Source organism: Palaemon carinicauda, chromosome 11 (genome assembly GCF_036898095.1).
Source record: "Palaemon carinicauda isolate YSFRI2023 chromosome 11, ASM3689809v2, whole genome shotgun sequence".
In the NCBI taxonomy this organism is placed as follows: domain Eukaryota; kingdom Metazoa; phylum Arthropoda; class Malacostraca; order Decapoda; family Palaemonidae; genus Palaemon; species Palaemon carinicauda.
In genome coordinates, this window is record NC_090735.1 from 2971081 (window position 1) to 2988637 (window position 17557).

General features: G+C 43.1%; 1 protein-coding gene across 1 annotated transcript in view; it reads right to left on the reverse strand.

Annotated features, from left to right (window-relative positions):
• Window positions 1-4274: 4274 nt before the first annotated feature.
• SrpRbeta (signal recognition particle receptor beta) overlaps window positions 4275-17557 on the reverse strand; it is a 37259-nt gene continuing 23976 nt past the window's right edge. Inside the window, exons 4-5 of the mRNA XM_068382882.1 lie at window positions 15894-16025; window positions 4275-6403 (exon numbers count right to left, since the gene is read on the reverse strand). Coding sequence (XP_068238983.1) covers window positions 6205-6403; window positions 15894-16025 — 331 coding nt within the window. The 3' untranslated portion in view covers window positions 4275-6204. The remainder of the gene's footprint in view (window positions 6404-15893; window positions 16026-17557) is intronic.

A 17557-nucleotide genomic window follows, 5' to 3' on the forward strand; every position in this document is an offset into this window, starting at 1 on the left:
AGACGGTCAGCAAATTTCCTTGTCTCTCCTACATCGCCCTTTCGAGGGGATGGTGACTGATTACTCTCAGCTTCGTCCCTCAAAATACAGCTGTAGCGGATGCTAGGTTCGTGCCCTTCAGGATTGCTTGCTATTCTGGATTGCAAGTCTACAGGAGGTAACTGATGACACGGATCAACTGTTACTATATCCTGTGAGAGAGCTAAGGTGCTATCTCAAGCGTACAAGAGCTCTCCCATGCAACAATCATCTGCTTCTCAGTACAGTCATGGATTAAACAGGTCCAGGTCATTGACAGTGCCCTCAATCCTGCCCCCCATCACCAGCGATGACAACCCAGAGCTCATGACATCAGGGGTATAGACATCCCTGGTGTCCAAAAGGAACTTTTCTGTGTCACAGGTGTTACAAACAGGCATGTGGAAGTGTCAGACCTTCACCACCCATAACCTGCAAGACATGACACACAGGCCCATAGACACGTTCTTTGTAGGCCCTGTGGTGGCTGCTTAGCAAGTGGTCTAGATTCCTTAGCTCATTACAGGACAATTAGCAGTTGGTCAAGGGAAGAGATTACGCTTTTAGCTAGGACTAGGGAGAGCAAGGCAATGGCTGCTAATGACTCAGCATTTAGGCCTATAAGCTCCCCCAGAATCCCCATGTTTTGCTCACAAAGATGGTGAGATTGCAGGCACTACAATAAACTAACGAGTTTGAGCAGGACTCAAACCCCAGTCTGGGAGACCAACAGGCAGAAACGTTTCCAATTGGCCACTACATCTAAGGATTGCGGTGTATAGGGAAAATTCCAGTCTTATGCTAAGCAGAGGATAGAGTACCTGGGAATGCTGATAGATATAACAACACCAAAAGTCTTAACATTGAACAACCACATAAGTACGCTTGAGAAAGTATTGTGACCTTTCCTCAACCATCAAGAACTACCGGTTCAGCAGTGACAAGTAGTACTGGTCTTGTCTTTGGTGAAGCTTGTACCTAATGAGTGTCTCCATTATCTGTTCTAAGAGTGGTGTCTGAAGTGCCACTGGTCAGTAGCAGTAGATCCTTACACACGCTTATTCTGGTGGAACAGAAGGTATAGGACGATCTAGCCAGGTGGCTGGAAGATGAGAACCTCATGAAGGGGACTTATCTGGAATGTTCTCCAGAAATGCTACTGTTCACAGATGCATCAAAGGAAGGATGGCATGTGAACCTGAGGACCCATGGCGGGTTGCTGTCTGAAGAAGAAAAGTGCTAACTGTACTGTACACATCAACCTCTTGTAAATGTGGGCAGCATTCTTGGCACTACAAGCACTGTAGCATACTTAGTAGTGTCGATGAGCAAAAGCACAAAGGTATTAGCTTGAATCAACAAGTAACACAGCAAGTTGGTGAACCAGGCACACACATGGGCACTCAAAAATGTAGTGGAGTTGTCAACAGGACTCATTCCAAGCAAGAGGAATGTAATTGCCGACAAGCTTTCATAGGAGAGGAATGGACATTTCTATTGTAGCAATGAAGCTTTTGACTTTGTGGGTTTCCCCATCGATCGACATGCTTGCCACGCAACTCAACAAGAAGTTCCTGGTCATCTGCTCACCAATGCTGGACCCAGCAGTGGCTCTAGAAGATAACTTTCAACACCCGTGGGACAAGGTAGATGTCTACGTTTTCCTGCTCATCTGCTAAGTAATCAACAGTGCTAACAGTGCCAAACCATGGAATAACCCTGGTGGCTTTCAAATGGCCATATGCCAAAATACCAGACCTGCTGATGGTTTTAGTGAGTTTCCAAGTGAGTTACCCAGGTGGCCCAACCTACTTGGTCAGCCTCACCTACAGTTACCACAACTAAGTGACATCCCTGTCCCTCCACAGGTGGAGACTATCCAGTATCTTCTCCGAGGAAAAGGCTTTTCGTAAGGCACTGCACAAGAAATACAGTACTGTATTTGGATACCTGAGTATATCCTCTGCAATTCCATATACCAAACAAAGTGGGCCCTCTTTTGCTACTGGTGTCATAGAAGGAGTACTTCTCCGGTAGAAGCTTTTCTCCAACAAATAGTGGGTTACCTCGTCTACCTTAGTTGAGACAAGCTCCTCTTAGTCTCAGTAGTGAAAGGCTATCGTTTAACCTTGAGCCAGGTCTTGAGACAGAAGGGGTTCAACCTTTCCTCTGTGTGGGAACTATCTATGCTTATGGGGAGTTTCAAGCAGTCTTTTCCTCCAAGGGAACTCAAGCCACTTGCGTGCAATGTCCCCTTAGTTTTCAGGTTACGAAAAATGCTAATTACTTAAACCTTTAATAGGAAACTTATCCCTAGTGGGAAAGAAGTCTCTATGAACCAAAATCGGGCTGGTTTAACTTTCCAGGAAATTCAAAGCATCTGGTCTTAGATAGAAATGAAGGTGATGACTCCTGCCAACCTCCTAATGGTCTGAACAAGGAGGTATCACAAGCATTAGGTTAGGACCATACCAAGGATACTGTAAATTGTAACCTATATCCTTGTATTGGATATGTTGTCCAAATGTATAGGCATCTATAAAAAATGGGTTTGAATACATTCTATCCAACCTCTCTGGTTGCATCCCATTACTGGGGTGGGCAATTTGGGTATTACTGCTTGGAGCTCTTCATGAGCATAGATAGATCCCATGAGAAGTGGAGGTCTGTGTTTCTCAGTCAGAAAATTGTACTGTAAGCTAGGCAGTAACCTTTCCTCACCGCAACCGAGAGGCATTTCTCTTGGCGAAAACAGTGACCAAGAAGTTCACAGTCTGCGCTAGAAAAGCACCCTTTCTACACCAATTGTAGGAATGGTCCACTTCCATGTCAGACAGCTGCATAGGCCAATATTGTTCCCCAGACATCTCAGCAGTCCTTTGCAAAAAGCCTTTATCTCGGAGGCGATACTGTAAAGGCTCCAACCGTGAAATACAAACAACTTCAAAGATAACCTCTGAAGGTGCAGCTGACAGAGAAGCAAGTTCCAAAGGTAGTGCTCTTGGCATCTCAAGTAAATAAGCTAACAGACCTGGATTCCATTCATCTTATGGTCGTCTGGGAGCCACCAGGGTTATCCTAAGACATGCCATGATCAACACTCGGTGGATCAACCAGCCAATCATGTTGAAAGGGGTATAGGCATAGGTGTCCAGGTGATCCTATGTTTGTTAGATAGTATCTTTGAACACTTTCCAGAAATGGGGAAACAGAACACTGAGAGTTTCCTGTTTAACCATGTGGCAAACTGGTTGGCTGCCGTTGATCCCCAGAGAGCAAGAAGCCTATCCACTATGTGAGGAAGGGTCCACTCTGGCAACTAATTGTGACTGTTAGAACATTCCTCTTGCCTGGGATGATGCACACAACTCTACAGCATTGCTGACCTCCTTTGTCAGCTCACAAAAACTATAATATAAAAGTCTTTCCTTGCAGAATACTTGTTCCATCACTACAGAGTAGGAAAGGTTGCCATGCTAAGAATGCTGCATACATTTCCAGTAGGCTGATATGCAGGTCCTTTTCTACTTGGAACCACACACCGAAGCAACTTAATTCCTCAGGTGCCTACCCTACCCCTCCTCGGATGTGATCGAGAACAGAAGTACCTCAGAAGGTGGGGAATTGAGTAAAACTCCTTCACGAGGTTTTCGTCATTCAGTCACCAGTAAAGATCCTCTCATACCTCTTGCTCAACCGGAACAAGATGGGAAGGGAGATCACTGACTGGCGACCAGTGACGCTTGAAGTATTACTGAGGCAATCATCTTGAAGACACGTGCACGGAAGGAAAGACATTGCCACAGAAGCAAAACTAATTTATGAATTTAGGCAGCTTGACGAGAGACACTGAAGAAAATATTCAGAATAAGAAATAAAGTTGAAGACCCGATAAAACACTGAGAGTAAAAGTTAAAATTAGGTTAAATATTTCAGCAACTATCTTGAGTATTGCACTGGTTACAGTGTGCCACACACACCCCTTTTCTGGGTCGACCTGTGGCGGCCGGTGAAAAGGGGTCCTTCTAATACACTTTTCTGATAAAATCGTCACCGGGCGCCACAGGTCTCTCCCCAGAAATAGATTTTTCCTTCGTCAAAATCCCTTTATTGATATGGTATGGTTTATTTCTGAATCCTATATTTTAGATACTCTGTATTTGTTATCAACAAAGAAAAACTCCCTGATACTGTTACTAGTTTATCCTATCTAAAATTTAGTTGCAGAATCTAACTTAAGGAGCAAATAAAAGGCATTTCAAGAAATTCTATCAGAACAGTAATTTTATTTTCTTGACAAATGTACACATTTTTCACAGTACATATTATAACTAGGCTAATGCCACATACAATTTTGTATGAATTTATAATTGTACTGTAGGAGTTACTTGTCAGCTCTTAGTAATACTCAAATTTAGCATTTTAATTTTGAAAATGCATCACCACAACCCCTCAAAAATTTCTCACAGAAAATGTGTTAAACCCTTTACCACTAACTAAAATAAAATTTGCATCCTACACTGATTACTAGTAACACAAATCACATTTCCCACTAAAACTATATACTGAAGCGTAAGTTCAGAAATCTGATGAAGAGCCAATAAATCTTGACATTATGCCAAAACATATTTTATATAAGCGTCTCAGGTCTCAACACCAAAGCATTGAAAAAAAAAAATTATTTAACCATATTACCTACCAATTCACTGGTTAAGCCCTGTCCACACAATCGAGCATGCCCGACGGGCAAACAGTGATACCAGGTGACAATAGTTAGTGAAAATGAGGGTTGATGACATCAGAAGTGGGAAAACTAAAGGCAGGGATCTGGCAACACTGTATGATGCCAGATCCCTATCTGTGTTTGTCCTGCTTCTGACGTCATTACCCCTCATTCTTACTAACTATTGTGGTCTGGTATCACTGCTTGCCCGTGGGGTATGCTCGATCGTGTGGACAGGGCTTTACAGTATAGCAGGGTACTAAATCTAAAATTATGAATTTAAACTTAAATACTTATTACTCCTATTCATTTAAAAAGATTATTTGTACAGCAATACATGATGACATAAGCGTAAACTATAAACAACATGAAGAAATGAAATAGAATTACATGTACGCTATTTTAACAGTATATCAAAAAGAATCACTATCAATAAATCGAAAGAGGTTTGCAATGAGGTACAGGCATTTCTTACCTATCTCATTACCAAAATGTAAATACTGTGCTGTACAGCTGTTCTTACATTTAGCCAAGGTCAATCCCGGAAACCAGTGTCTATTTTTTTTAAACTATTACTACACTATTTAATACATTTCTCAAAAAAAAAAAAAAACTTAGAAAACTTAAATCTTAAAAAAATTCTAATGCATTTTTATGAAAATTTATGATTCCTTTATCATAAACTTTCTACCATTTTCTATGAGTATTTCTATACTTGGATGCTTACAGGAATGGTTTTCATATCAAAACAAAAAAGCATCAAAAGTAAAATTATAAGTAAGTATTTTATTGAGAATATGGTACATTATATATTTTCCTGCAAGCCAGTAAATCATCCATAATTCAATCACAATAGCCAGAAAAAAAGCATCTGAAAAAACTTCCAAGTTTACCTTTGCAAATGGAAAGAACAAACTTTAACACAACTAGCAATGGACTTTTGGTTTAAGTACATATCCTACATACATAACCTCATAAACTTAGAATGAAAGGCATTTCATTTACACACAGTGTAATATAAAATATTCTCTTATACCTTGCAAAGCAACATCACCAAAGTCCATTAAGCTCTTAAATCTTGCTGGGGATCATAACCCTTTTACCCCCAAAGGACGTACTGGTACGTTTCACAAAACTCATCCCTTTACCCCCATGGACGTACCAGTACGTCCTTGCAAAAAAATGCTATAAAAATTTTTTTTTCATATTTTTAATAAATTTTTGAGAAAATTCAGGCATTTTCCAAGAGAATGAGACCAACCTGACCTCTCTATGACAAAAATTAAGGCTGTTAGAGCAATTTTAAAAAAATATACTGCAAAATGTGCTTGAAAAAAAATACCCCTTGGGGGTTAAGGGTTGGAAATTTCCAAAGAGTCTGGGGGTAAAAGGGTTAAGCTCTTAAATCTTGCTGGGGATCTTAATAGCGTCTCTTGTACCTACGCATCGCATCCTCCTTAAAATCAGGCCAACTGCTGTAGCCACGTAGTCAAAGGATACAAGTTCTCACCACCCTTTGTAGTAACCTCCACAAATTCAACTTTCATTGGTGAAAGGTGGCTGAACTCAAAGTCTTTCCCAATATGGCCAAGATATCTATTGTTATTACCACCTTCCCCCACGGACTGCAGCTGGTTGGCTTGTGTCACTCTTAACAAATTCCTGGAAATTGAAGAAAGAATTACTATTGTATCATCAACAAAGAAAGAGAGAAAGCTACAAGAAAATGAAGTGAAAGAATGCACACAGGTTGTTATAAACACTTTTCTTATGAAAAAAAGATAAAATATTCAAATATCATCAATAAATAATTCAACATGGTGAGGGGTAGATGGATTGGTCATGCTCTTTGCACTCCACTAGGGATTAGTTCACCAAACTTTCAACTGGGCTCCACAAGGCACAAGAACAGTTGGAAGACACAGGCCTACATGGCTGAGGACTATGAAGTGGGAAGTAAGAAATGACGAATAGAGAAATATTGATTTAAAACCTCAAGATAGAGAAGACTGGCTAAATCGAACCATGGCCCTTTACGTCAATAAGCGTAGGAGGAGGTTATGATGATGAAATAATTTAATAAGTTTACATCTTTTGCATTCAGATCTCCCCAGACTGTACCATCCTGTATGCAGTACTTAATATCCAGTTTAAATCTAACAGTCTTGCCTTCTACATCATAATGCTTAACACTATACAGTACTTTCAAGTTTTATTCCATCTGTGACCAGATTGTGGAAAGATTTTCCTAACCTGCTAGTTGAATCGCTTCAGCTTCAGAAATTCAAACTTGCAGCGAATGTTTTTGTGTTGAACAGGTTAACGTAAGTCTCTTCTCATAGTTTATATGTCAGATCTATCTGACATAGGCTGTTGCCGATCTTGAGATATTTTTTTACTCATAACTTCTCATATACGGTACATTTATTTCCTTATTTCCTTTCCTCACTGGGCTATTTTCCCAGTTGGGGGAGTCATTGGACTAGTAACATCCTACTTTTCCAACTAGGGTTGTAGCTTAAGCTAGTAATAATAATAATAATTATCATCATCATATCCAAACCATCTAAATTTTTCTGATATTCATCTTTTTTCTAGCTTCTGAGGACATATTTCCATCAATTTGTCATTTGTAATATGATCTTCCCATCATACTCTTAATAACATTACTAAGATCAGAAATTATCAGGCTCCCTTTTTTTTTACTGCAAGTTACTGAAAACTGAAAATTTTCAATATTAAACTTACCCGATAATCATGTAGCTGTCAACTCCGTTGCCCGACAGAATTCTATGGAGGGATACGCCAGCTATCACAATACTAGAAGGGGGTGTACTTACCAGCGCCACCTGTGGCCAGGTACTCAATCATTTGTTGTTGACACCTCCTCAATTATTCCTCTGTCGTGCTTCCGGCTAGACGTTCTGGGATACGCTCATGGTCTTCGAGTTTATTCATGGATATTTGGTGAAGTATTCTCTTAGATTAACGGCTGTCGCATACTGGAATCCTTTTTATATTAGCTAGTTAGCTTTTATATAAACTCTGATTAACGGTTAATGAATTTTTGCTTGTTTTTGGATCACCCTTTGACTTACTCTTTGAAACAAGATGTCTGACGTTTCGCAAGCTCCCTCCCATAGACGATGTAGGTCTTGCAATAGGCGTATTCCGAAGGTCTCGGTAGATCCTCACACCGCTTGTTCTGACTGTAGGGACAGGCCCTGTCTATTAGAAAATCGGTGTGAGGAGTGCGCCGGACTTTCGGAATTGGATTTTGTACGTCTTTTAAAATATTCATCCAAGTTAGAGAGAACTAGAGCTAGGAGAAGTTCTTCTCACTCTTCTATGTTTTCCTCACCTCATGATCCCCTACCTTTTCCTACCCCTGTAGTGGCTACCCCCGAACCTACTGTGTGCCCTCCGCCTGATATGTCAACTGTTTTGCGTGCTATTCAGGCTTTAGGAGATAAAGTAGAATCAGTGGTAAGTGACCATAAGTCTCTGATGGCCGAGGTTAAAGAACTGAAGGTCAAGAGTGCAGTGGGTGGAAATAGTGCCAGTGCTGTGACGAGTGCTAGTGTCTGTGCAGTGCCAAGTGCTAGTGGTGCCAGTGTGGTGCGTGAGGATTTTTCTGTGCGAGCCAGTCGTCCTCCCAGTCCGGGACCTCTTGCAAGCTCCCATGCCCAGGGGAGAAGCAATGTCGAAGGGCTTAAGGGTTCGACAGGCCTTGTTAGGCGCACAGAATTATCCTCGGTGGTTGCGGGCGTGTCTTCCTTAGACCGTCACTCCCACCTGCAGACGATTGAGCCCGTCTTCTCGTCCGCTGATCTTCATGCAGGGAAGAAACGTTGGTCTCAGGTCTCGAGACCGCTTAAACGTAGAGTTCAGTCAGCGAGTGCTCAGCCAGGTTGCAGTCATTGGCTCAGCTCCGACTCGCCTCTGTCATCGGTCGACTGTACTCCGCCCAAGAGGAGTAAGGTTCTGCCTATACAGACCCCGACTGTGACTTTACCTCAGTCTGTTATCGTTTCTGCCGACCCCAAGTGGACCCTGCTTCAGTCCATGCAAGTTCAGCTTTCGGACTTGATGCGTGAGTGTCGGGCTGAGAGTGTTGCACCTCCTGCACTCCCTCCACCTGTTCTCGCTGCACCTGTGCTCGCCCAGCCTGCACCTGCTCCGCCTGTGCTCGCCCAGCCTGCACCTGCTCCGCCTGGTCGCAGCACCATCTGCCAGGCGTACGATGTTGAACCACTTTCGGAGTTTGCTGTTCACAGTGTTGTTCAGCCTCAGCCTTCTTTAAGGCAACCCTTGCTTTGGGATCAGGAGAGTTACACTCTTCCTCCTCCTCCCCTTGCTGCTCCACCAGTGGTGCAACTCTCGGTTGGGGTACAACAACCTCTCCCCTCCGTGAGTCTGTCTGCTCAACCAGCGCTGCACCGAGTTCAACCCTCATCTAGGCAAGCTCATCTACACCATGCACTTGCGCCTCAGGAGCCTCAGCTTGCTAGAACTTTACCTTGTTCTGCGCAGCCTCAACCTTCTCATGCTCCACTCATCTCTCAGGAACAGGAACGGACTACTCCGCCTCCGTCCTCCGCTCAGCTGGTGCAATCCTTGGGTGCAACTCTTGCTAGGAGTCAACCTCCTTCACCCTTGCACCTGCCTTCTGCTCCGACTGTTGTTCAGCCTATGCAGTCTGAACCTCAGGTTTTCCCTCAAGTTGAGGAAACCTCTGTTGTTGTTCCTACCCGTTCTGACTCTGCGGTTCAGCATTCTGGTCCTTTTGCTTCGCTACCTTCTGCTGATGAAGTGTCGGATGATGAGGAGGCACATCTTGATCCCTCATCAGACGTGGAGGAGTCTAAGCTTTCTCCATTGTCTGTTGATTTTAGAAAGGTCTTGGCTCTACTCAGGGAGCTTTACCCTGACCACTTCGTCTCTGCTGTTCCCCGCTCTCCTCCATCTGAGTTTTCGCTAGGCGTGCAACAAGCTAAGTCGAGCTATACTAAGCTTGTCCTAGCTAGATCCTCCAAGAGGGCTTTAAGGACCTTAGGGGAGTGGCTTCAGTCTAAACAACACCTGGGCAAGACTTCCTTCATGTTCCCTCCAACGAAGCTCGCATCGAAAGGTTGCGTTTGGTATGCCACAGGGGAAGCACCAGGCTTGGGAGTTCCTGCCTCTGCCCAGGCTGACTTCTCAAGTCTGGTGGACTCGCCTAGGAGGACTGCGATGAGACGCTCGAAGGTTTGTTGGACCTTCTCAGACCTGGATCATCTTCTGAAAGGGTTGTTCAGAGCTTTCGAAATGTTCAACTTTCTCGACTGGTGCCTGGGAGCCCTCAGCAAGAAAACATCTCCTGCGGACAAAGACTCTGCCATGTTAATTATGTCCTGCATGGATAAGGCTATCAGGGATGGATCGGGTGAGCTAGCGTCGTTATTTGTATCAGGGGTGTTGAAGAAAAGGGAACAACTGTGTACCTTCCTCTCAGCCAGCATTACACCGTGCCAGCGGTCACAGCTCCTTTTTGCTCCACTCTCAAAGTTACTCTTTCCCGAGGAGCTAGTTAAGGACTTGTCGGCTGCCCTGATACAGAAGGACACGCACGATCTTGTAGCCTCATCGGCTCGTAAGTCTAAGGTTACCACCTCTGTCCCCAAGACTTATCGCTCTCCAGTGGCTGATACCCCGGCCACTAGGTTCATACCGCCCTTTCGTGGTAGAGCCCCCAGCCGAGGAAGCTCCCGTCCAGACTCTCACAGGGGCAAGTCTAAGAAAGGACCCAGGACATCTAAGGGAAAGCACTGACTCTCAGATTCTCCAGACAACAGTAGGAGCCAGGCTCAAGATCTTCTGGCAAGCCTGGGAGAAGAGAGGTGCAGACGCACAGTCTGTCAGTTGGCTGAGGTACGGTTACAGGATTCCATTCTGCCTCAAACCGCCTCTGACCACATCGCCCATCAACCTCTCTCCCAACTACAAAGAAGAGGACAAGAGGCTAGCATTGCAACAGGAGGTGTCGCTACTTGTGCAGAAGAAGGCAGTGGTTATAGTCCGGGACCATCAATCCCCGGGCTTCTACAACCGTCTCTTTCTTGTGGCCAAAAAGACAGGAGGTTGGAGACCGGTGCTGGACGTCAGCTCTCTCAACGAGTATGTCACCAAGCAGACGTTCACAATGGAGACGACCAAGTCGGTCTTAGCAGCGGTCAGACAGGAGGACTGGATGGTTTCGTTGGACTTGAAAGATGCATACTTTCACGTTCCCATTCATCCAGACTCCCAACCTTTCCTGAGATTCGTTTTCGGAAAGGTTGTCTATCAGTTCCAAGCCCTGTGTTTTGGCCTAAGCACAGCTCCTATGGTCTTTACTCATCTGATGAGGAATGTAGCGAAATTCCTGCACTTATCGAACATCAGAGCCTCCCTCTACCTAGACGACTGGCTGTTGAGAGCCTCCACGAGTCGTCGTTGTCTGGAGAACCTCTCTTGGACTTTAGATCTAATCAGAGACCTAGGTCTATTAGTCAATATAGAGAAATCTCAACTCATTCCCTCCCAATCCATTGTGTACCTGGGAATGGAGATTCAGAGTCGGGATTTTCGGGCTTTTCCATCGGCCCCCAGGATAAACCAAGCCCTACAGTGCATCATGAGCATGCTGAAGAGGAGCAATTGCTCAGTGAGACAGTGGATGAGTCTCACAGGGACCCTCTCATCTCTGGCCCTGTTTGTCGAGCTAGGGAGACTCCACCTCCGCCCTCTTCAATTCCATCTTGCAGCTCATTGGGACAAGGGCTCGACTCTAGAAGCAGTCTCTATCCCTATCAACCAAGAGATGAAGACCACTCTCCGGTGGTGGAAGCACAATCTTCTTCTCAAGGAGGGTCTATCATTGGCCATCCAGACCCCCCATCTTCATCTCTTCTCGGATGCATCGGACTCGGGCTGGGGTGCAACCTTGGACGGACGGGAATGCTCAGGAGTATGGAACAAGGAACAAGGATTACTCCACATCAACTGCAAGGAACTGTTAGCAGTCCATCTTGCCCTGTTGAACTTCAAGTCCCTCCTGCTAGGCAAAGTGGTGGAGGTGAATTCAGACAACACCACAGCCTTGGCTTACATCTCCAAGCAAGGAGGGACCCATTCGAGGAGCCTTTACGAGATCGCAAGGGACCTCCTCATTTGGTCAAGAGGTCTAAACCTCACACTGGTCACGAGGTTCATCCAGGGCGATATGAATGTTTCAGCGGATCGCCTCAGCAGAAGGAATCAGGTCATTCCCACGGAATGGACCCTCCACAAGAGTGTGTGCAACAGACTTTGGACGTTGTGGGGTCAACCTACCATAGACCTGTTTGCCACCTCCATCACCAAGAGACTTCCGCTTTATTGTTCCCCTGTTCCAGACCCTGCAACGGTTCATGTAGATGCTTTTCTTCTGAACTGGTCCCATCTCGACCTGTACGCATTCCCTCCGTTCAAGATTATAAACAAAGTTCTGCAGAAATTCGTCTCGCACGAAGGGACACGGCTGACGCTGGTTGCTCCCCTTTGGCCTGCAAGAGAATGGTACACAGAGGTACGTCAATGGCTAGTCGACTTCCCCAGGACTCTACCTCTAAGAGTGGACCTTCTACGTCAACCACACGTAGACAGGTTGCACCCAAACCTCCACGCTCTTCGACTGACTGCCTTCAGACTGTCGAAAGATTCGCTAGAGCTAGAGGCTTTTCGAAGGAGGCAGCCAGTGCGATTGCCAGAGCTAGAAGAATTTCCACTCGTAGAGTCTACCAGTCTAAGTGGGAGGTCTTCCGAAGCTGGTGTAGAGCCAATTCAATATCCTCTACCAATACCTCTGTGATCCAAATAGCTGACTTCCTTCTTCATCTTAGGAATGAGAGATCCCTTTCAACATCTACGATTAAAGGGTATAGGAGCATGTTGGCCTCAGTCCTCCGCCACAGGGGTTTGGACCTGTCTTCCAACAAGGACCTTCAAGACATTCTCAAGTCTTTTGAGACGTCTAAAGAACGTCGTCTTTCCACTCCAGGCTGGAATCTGGACGTAGTCTTAAGGTTCCTTATGACATCTAGGTTCGAACCTCTCCAGTCAGCTTCCTTCAAGGATCTTACCCTCAAGACTGCTTTTCTCGTTTGCCTTGCAACAGCTAAGAGAGTCAGTGAGGTTCATGCCTTCAGCAAGAACATTGGTTTCACAACCGAATCAGCTACATGTTCTTTTCAGCTTGGATTCCTAGCAAAGAACGAGCTTCCTTCACGTCCTTGGCCTAGATCGTTCGAAATACCTAGCCTCTCCAACATGGTAGGTAACGAACTAGAGAGAGTTCTTTGCCCTGTCAGAGCTCTCAAATATTATCTGAAGAGGTCTAAACCTATTCGAGGACAGTCAGAAGCCTTATGGTGTGCCATCAAGAAACCCTCGAGACCCATGTCCAAGAATGGGCTTTCGTACTATATAAGGCTTCTGATCAGAGAAGCACATTCTCACTTAAAGGAGGAAGACCTTGCATTGCTGAAGGTAAGGACCCACGAAGTAAGAGCTGTAGCTACTTCGTTGGCCTTTAATAAAAACCGTTCTCTGCAGAGCATTATGGATGCAACCTATTGGAGGAGCAAGTCAGTGTTTGCATCATTTTATCTGAAAGATGTCCAGTCTCTTTACGAGAACTGCTACACCCTGGGACCATTCGTAGCAGCGAGTGCAGTAGTAGGTGAGGGCTCTGCCACTACATTCCCATAATCCCATAACCTTTTTAACCTTTCTCTTGAATACTTTTATTGTTGTTTTTATGGTTGTTACGGTAGGCTAAGAAGCCTTCCGCATCCTTGGATTTGGCGGGTGGTCTATTCATTCTTGAGAAGCGCCTGGGTTAAAGGTTTGGTAGAGGTCCTTTAGTAGGGTTGCAACCCCTTGTACTTTGGCACCTTTGGGTTGATTCAGCCTCCAAGAGGAACGCTGCGCTCAGTAAGGAAGACGAACTTTAAATAAAAGGCAGAGTAACGGTTCTATTCGACTTCCTTACCAGGTACTTATTATTTCATTGTTATTTGAGATAACTGTTATATGAAATTTGGGATACTTAGCTATCCTTTAATCATGTACACTGGTTTTCACCCACCTCCCTGGGTGTGAATCAGCTACATGATTATCGGGTAAGTTTAATATTGAAAAATGTTATTTTTATTAATAAAATAAATTTTTGAATATACTTACCCGATAATCATGATTTAATCGACCCTCCCTTTCCTCCCCAGAGAGAACCAGTGGACCGAGGAATAATTGAGGAGGTGTCAACAACAAATGATTGAGTACCTGGCCACAGGTGGCGCTGGTAAGTACACCCCCTTCTAGTATTGTGATAGCTGGCGTATCCCTCCATAGAATTCTGTCGGGCAACGGAGTTGACAGCTACATGATTATCGGGTAAGTATATTCAAAAATTTATTTTATTAATAAAAATAACATTTTCGGAAGCTGCAAAAAATTTTTCCAAAAAAAAAAAAAGAAGCATTGTGTAAAGAAAACTAGCTTGTTTCATTAAGAAACAGCAGCAAATCTTACACCTGATATAGATTTGAATTCATCCTCTATAACTTCGTAAAATGGACCTTTACACCTTGTTCACTAGGATATTCTGGGGTGTGTATACATTTTTGGATTCATATGTACTTTATGCATAATATGAAAGAGAAATCCTTGTGCAGAGTGAAGACTTATGTTTATTTTATTGTTTCAAAAAGTCTGCAAGCTTTAATTGGGGATGGTGGTAGATGATTATTTATACCAAAAGGGTTGTTCTTTAGCCAGCGAGTCATTTACCAGAGAAAGTTCGCCACTCTCACCTTGCTGTATATAGATTTATTTGGCGTACCGCTTACCACACGTGTTTCATACACGCTTATACAATGTAATACTAATGCTTTTTTATTTCTTGCTCTCTTCCACACTGATAATAGAACCTGTTAAAGTCTGCCACCGCATAATTTAGATTGTTTGAGCGTATGAAACATGTGCGGTACATTGGTAAGAACTTGAATAATCCAGTGCATACTCAGATTCTTTCATTATGAATTGAATCTAATCTTCTTGATGTTATGTGCAATGCTGAGCCACATACTGTATTTGGCTTCTCAAGTTTCAAATAAATAATAGTGCTTTGTATACTAACATCTGGCCTGATTTGTTAGCTTCCAATTCTACTTTGAGACTGACTTCTTTGTTGTTGGTTGTTACAAGGATTTTGGATATCTCAAAGACTCTTTAGTCCATCTGTCGAGACTCCATTTGCTCTTGGGTAGAGCGAATTAGTTTAATCGTTTAGAGAGTTTTTATGATCTTGTCTCACTTATTCTTGAATTCGTTAACCGTGTCATTGTTCACTACATCTGCTGGAAGTCTGTTCCATGTATTTGCTATTTTGTCTGTAAAGAAATTACCACATTGAGTGGTGTTGTATCTTTTCAATTCCAGTTTGTATCCGTTACCTCTGGACTGATTTGTGCTAAGTGTGAAAAGGTTGTTGTAGCCTACATCGTTAAGAGGAAGAATTTGAATGTGTCCAAATATTTATTAGCTATTCATATCTACAAGTATGTGACAGTAAATGGGAGTATCCCATTCATAACCAAACCCAAAACTCTCTAAGCCCTTGTGTGACTATGGCTTTTCTATCTTAAGTTTAGGTGATGTCCTGTATCTACCATTATATAACTGTGAATACCAATGCTTTTAAGTCATTTCTGTCAAAGCAAGGATATCCAAATTATTTTACTTATATGACTAACACCAGAAAATGTTCAGGAGTGACTATACTAATATTGAAGAGGTTGGAAGGAAGTGTGAATAGCAGAAAATAGACAGATCAGATCTCAAAGATTTAGAGTTTGGGCATATAATGACAATGGGTGTAGAGCAGCTAGTAAGGTACGTAGTACCTATAGAAATGCAATTATCAAGACCAGTATGGCTCCAGAAAAGCAAAGAAAAATGTACTAGTAAAAATCAGAATAAAGGCAGAAATTACACAAGACATGACAGTGGAGAGAACAGAGTTTACGCTTAACCCTGCAAAATGAAAACGTGAACATTACTTCCTAAAATTTCAACACAATCAATAACTCACATTTCCTTTTCCAAGGTTTTTTGTATAAGCTGAGCAGATCTGGCAAGTGAAAGGTCTTGTTTGTTGCATGCTACAAGGACTCGTGTTTTGCTAGTCTGAATGGCATTGTCACACAAAATGGTGTAGAGATACCTGTAAAAAAAAGAAGTATAAATATTTTTTCTGAAATATGGTGAATAATGATCAACAATTTAATAGACTGTTCTATGATTCACTAAGTAGAGGAAAAGTGGTACACTGGAATACCAATAATCTAAAACTACTGAAAAAAAAGCATTAATAATATTATATTATTGGTATTGTGAATCAGAACAGGATGATTTAATTCAATTTCAAAAAGAGTTGCCAATATTATTACGAAATAATCTGGCAGTTACATAAATGTAAACTAGTACTGTATAGTATTCCTACATTCTTCCATTCAAATTAATCTTAACTCCTGAAATAGATTTTTTACTTTGGACACTTCCTTCTTGTCTCTTGCTTGAGCTAATGAGAAAGGTAGCAACACTCGTGAGCAAGGTATCAAGAACTGCACAACCTTGCAAGACACAACACCTCTTTATGACAACTTAAACCAACTGGTACCAAGTCTTCGTCATGCAGTCTGTGAGACGAACAACAAAGAGGACAGAACCTCCATCCCTCAGTTTGTATGATGAAGAGTCTGAAACTCTCCTACTTCTTTGCTGATCCAGAGAAGAGAGATGGTATTGAGAGAAGAACAAGCAATCCTGAGCCCTGTCTACTGAATGTTGTCTCACACCACCACTTCGACTAGATACAGAAGCTGTTCAAAGTACACTTTCCTCCATGGAATGAAGGCATGTGATCAGTACTGCTCAGTGCTAGGGAGCACCACACAACAGGAACTGATCACGCTCAGGCCTGGGGATGCGCTCCCTCTATAAACACGCGGAGGCAAGGAAGGAGCCATCAGGTTATGTTAGCGGTTATGTTAGCCCTTCCCTTCGTGGATTTGAGGAACCATGAAAAGGATCAGGAGCAGGAGTGGTCCTCCACTGTCCAAATAAGACGGTGATAGTGGGCGATAGTGTAATTTTGCCTGGCCTACAATATCAGAGGACACAGGAAGGAACAAGGATTGAAAACTGGTGCAATAACAGCAGCTGCATCACTAGACTTACTTTCCCTTAAATAGACTTTGAGAGTGTAAAATTCTATAGTCATATTATTAGTCTGGCCCAAAGATGAGGCCATGAGCATGGCAACTCCGACCTTCTACAGACAATATGAGTTTAAACTGTAAAGGATGGATTCAAATCCAGGCCCCTTTGCCAGTGGTGGAAAAATGAGGCCTCTGATCTCTCTGTACAAACTGAATTGAAGAGTTCTGAGCAATACTTGATGGACAGACCTCCGATCATACTGGAGAAATAGAATAATCAGCATCTTGGCAACTACAATCTTTAATATTCTTATTTTTAAGCATCAATAGATATAGCAGTTCTTGAAGATACATCACGAATCCAAATACAATACCAGCTCAAAAATTCCAAGCGTAGATCACTCCAAAAGCATTCTTTTTCTTGGCTGCAAAGCAGTGTAATAGTCAGTCTCAACTGACCAGGTCTCAGTAAAATCTTTAAGCTAAACACTACATACAATAGAGATGTAATTTTTAATATTGGTTTTACCCTACC